General features: G+C 55.4%; 1 protein-coding gene across 1 annotated transcript in view; it reads left to right on the forward strand.

Moving 5' to 3' along the window:
- EML3 (EMAP like 3) overlaps positions 1–2,418 on the forward strand; it is an 11,122-nt gene that overhangs the window by 6,062 nt on the left and 2,642 nt on the right. The window contains exons 12-15 of the mRNA XM_017503928.2: positions 571–834; positions 915–1,040; positions 1,122–1,253; positions 1,716–1,783. Coding sequence (XP_017359417.1) covers positions 571–834; positions 915–1,040; positions 1,122–1,253; positions 1,716–1,783 — 590 coding nt within the window. The remainder of the gene's footprint in view (positions 1–570; positions 835–914; positions 1,041–1,121; positions 1,254–1,715; positions 1,784–2,418) is intronic.

Raw genomic sequence — 2,418 nt, forward strand, 5'->3', positions numbered from 1 at the left:
TTTTTGAGACAGAGTCTTACTCTGTTGCTTAGGCTAGAGTGCAGTCACGCGATGATCTCAGTTCACCGCAACCTCCGCCTCCCAGGTTCAAGCGATCCTCCCTCCTCAGCCTCCCAAGTAGCTGGGAGTACAGGCACACGCCACCATGCCCGGCTAATTGTATTTTTAGTAGAGATGGGGTTTTAGCATGTTGGCCAGGCTGGTCTTGAACTTGAATCCAGGCAGAGCCCTTCAGATTCCAAGACCCCAGGCTGGTCTCGAACTCCCAACCTCAGGCTGCCTTGGCCTCCCAAAGTGCTGGGATTATGGGCGTGAGCCACTGTGCCCGGCCAGGTTTCCCATCTTTTCACTTTGAGAGTTGATAGTTCTCTGTGGGGGCTGGTCAGCAAAGGAGAAGGGTGTGGGCAGCACAGCAAAGGAGAAAGGGCTGGAGCTTTGGGTTTGCCAGATCTCAGGCTCAAATTCCAGTTTTGTCATTAGTTGTCTGGCCTTCAGGAAGTTACCTCACTTCTTTGAGTCTCAGTTGTCCTGTTTGTAAAGTGGGGAGAATAACAGATCTGTTGGCAATAGTGGGTGCATTCATTGGCTGGGAGTTCTTACTCTATTGTGCCAGCCAAAGCTGGCCCTGTTTCACACTCCCCTGTACCCCAAAAACATGACCTACTTGGGGCTTTGCCAACAGAGACCTATGGGATTGTGGCCCAGGCTCACGCTCATGAAGGTTCCATCTTCGCCTTGTGTCTTCGGCGGGACGGTACAGTGCTGAGTGGTGGCGGGCGGGACCGCCGGCTGGTACAATGGGGGCCCGGGTTGGTGGCCCTCCAGGAAGCTGAGGTGAGGGCTGGGCTGGGGTCAAGGGAGTGAGGGGTAAGAGCAATGGTCAGTGGGCTCTTGACATCCTGCCATCACTGCAGATTCCTGAACACTTTGGGGCCGTGCGAGCCATTGCTGAAGGGCCTGGCTCTGAGCTGCTGGTGGGAACCACGAAGAATGCGTTGCTGAGGGGAGATCTGGCCCAGGGCTTCTCCCCTGTAATCCAGGTTGGGGGTTAAGGGCTCAGGGAAGGAGGGGGCAAAGGGGTGTGAGAGAGGGGCAGGAGTGACAGTCATGCTTTGCTGCAGGGCCACACTGATGAGCTCTGGGGGCTCTGCACACACCCCTCCCAGAACCGCTTCCTCACCTGTGGCCATGACCGGCAGCTCTGCCTGTGGGATGGGGAGAGCCACGCGCTTGCCTGGAGCCTCGACCTCAAGGTAGAGCCCTATGTCCCTGGATCCCCCATACCACCCCTAACAGGACTCCCGTGGCCGGCACTCCTTCCCCAGCACCTTCCTCCTGCCTTCCAGAGGCAGCTAGTTTGTACTGGTAGGGCTGCACTGGCTACTCAAATATTAATTCTTCTGTACTGATTGGTAAAAGCTGATGCTTCTAATACCGCCTGGGCACTCCCCGCCACCCCCAGAGCCCCTCAGACTTCCTCTTGGTCCAGCACCTAAATGGTTAATCTCCAGCACAGCTGTTGGTCTCAGTTCTGCGGTTGAATATTTTGGTATCACTGCCTGTTTAGGTTCAGTGACACCCAGGCATCCCTTCCCTCTCTTCCCATCTTCTCCTTGGGAGTAAGCAGCTTTGAAGTTATCAGGAGGACAAGGGGTCCATTCTGCTTCCCTCACTAGAAAGGCATCTTCTTGAATTTGCCTTCTCTCCTCTCCCAGGAGACTGGTCTCTGTGCTGACTTCCACCCAAGTGGGGCAGTTGTGGCTGTAGGACTGAACACAGGGAGGTGAGAGGGAGCCAGGACTCCCAGAAGGGAAAGCAGGGAGGTCTGGGAAGGGCTCCTGGTACTGGGGGAGTGGGAAAGAGTGACCACCTCTGCCCAGGAACCACCTACGCCTTGGCACTTCTCCATGCCTCTCCCTGCAGCCCCTGCCACCTGGGCTCCCCTCCTCTCTGATGGTAATCGTTTCTCCCCCTCCCCCAACCACTGTCTCCTCCAAGCCTGGGAGTGGAGGAGGCGGCAGCCCAGGATAGAGAAGCAGTGGGAATGGGAGGGGCATAGGGGAGACAAACACTGGGAAGTGACAGGCTTACAGCCTGCATAGGGCCTTTGTAGTTGGCCCCTGGTCTGGTCTGTCGTTTCTGATTCCTTTTTAGATGGCATTAGAAGCCCCTCAGTCTTTATCTGCACTTAGCTCCTTCTCATGTCTCAGCATAAGAATGCAGTGGTGGCAGAGTGCGATGGCTCATGCATGGCTCCTAGCACTTTGGGAGCAGAGGTGGGCGGATCACTTGAGGTCAGGAGTTCAAGACCAGCCTGGCTAACATGGTGAAACCTCATCTCTACTAAAAATAAAAATAAAAAAAACTAGTTGGGCGTGGTGGTACACACCTGTAATTCCAGCTACTCAGGAGGCTGAT

Source organism: Cebus imitator, unplaced genomic scaffold (genome assembly GCF_001604975.1).
Source record: "Cebus imitator isolate Cc_AM_T3 unplaced genomic scaffold, Cebus_imitator-1.0 Scaffold316, whole genome shotgun sequence".
NCBI classification, from domain to species: Eukaryota; Metazoa; Chordata; class Mammalia; order Primates; family Cebidae; genus Cebus; species Cebus imitator.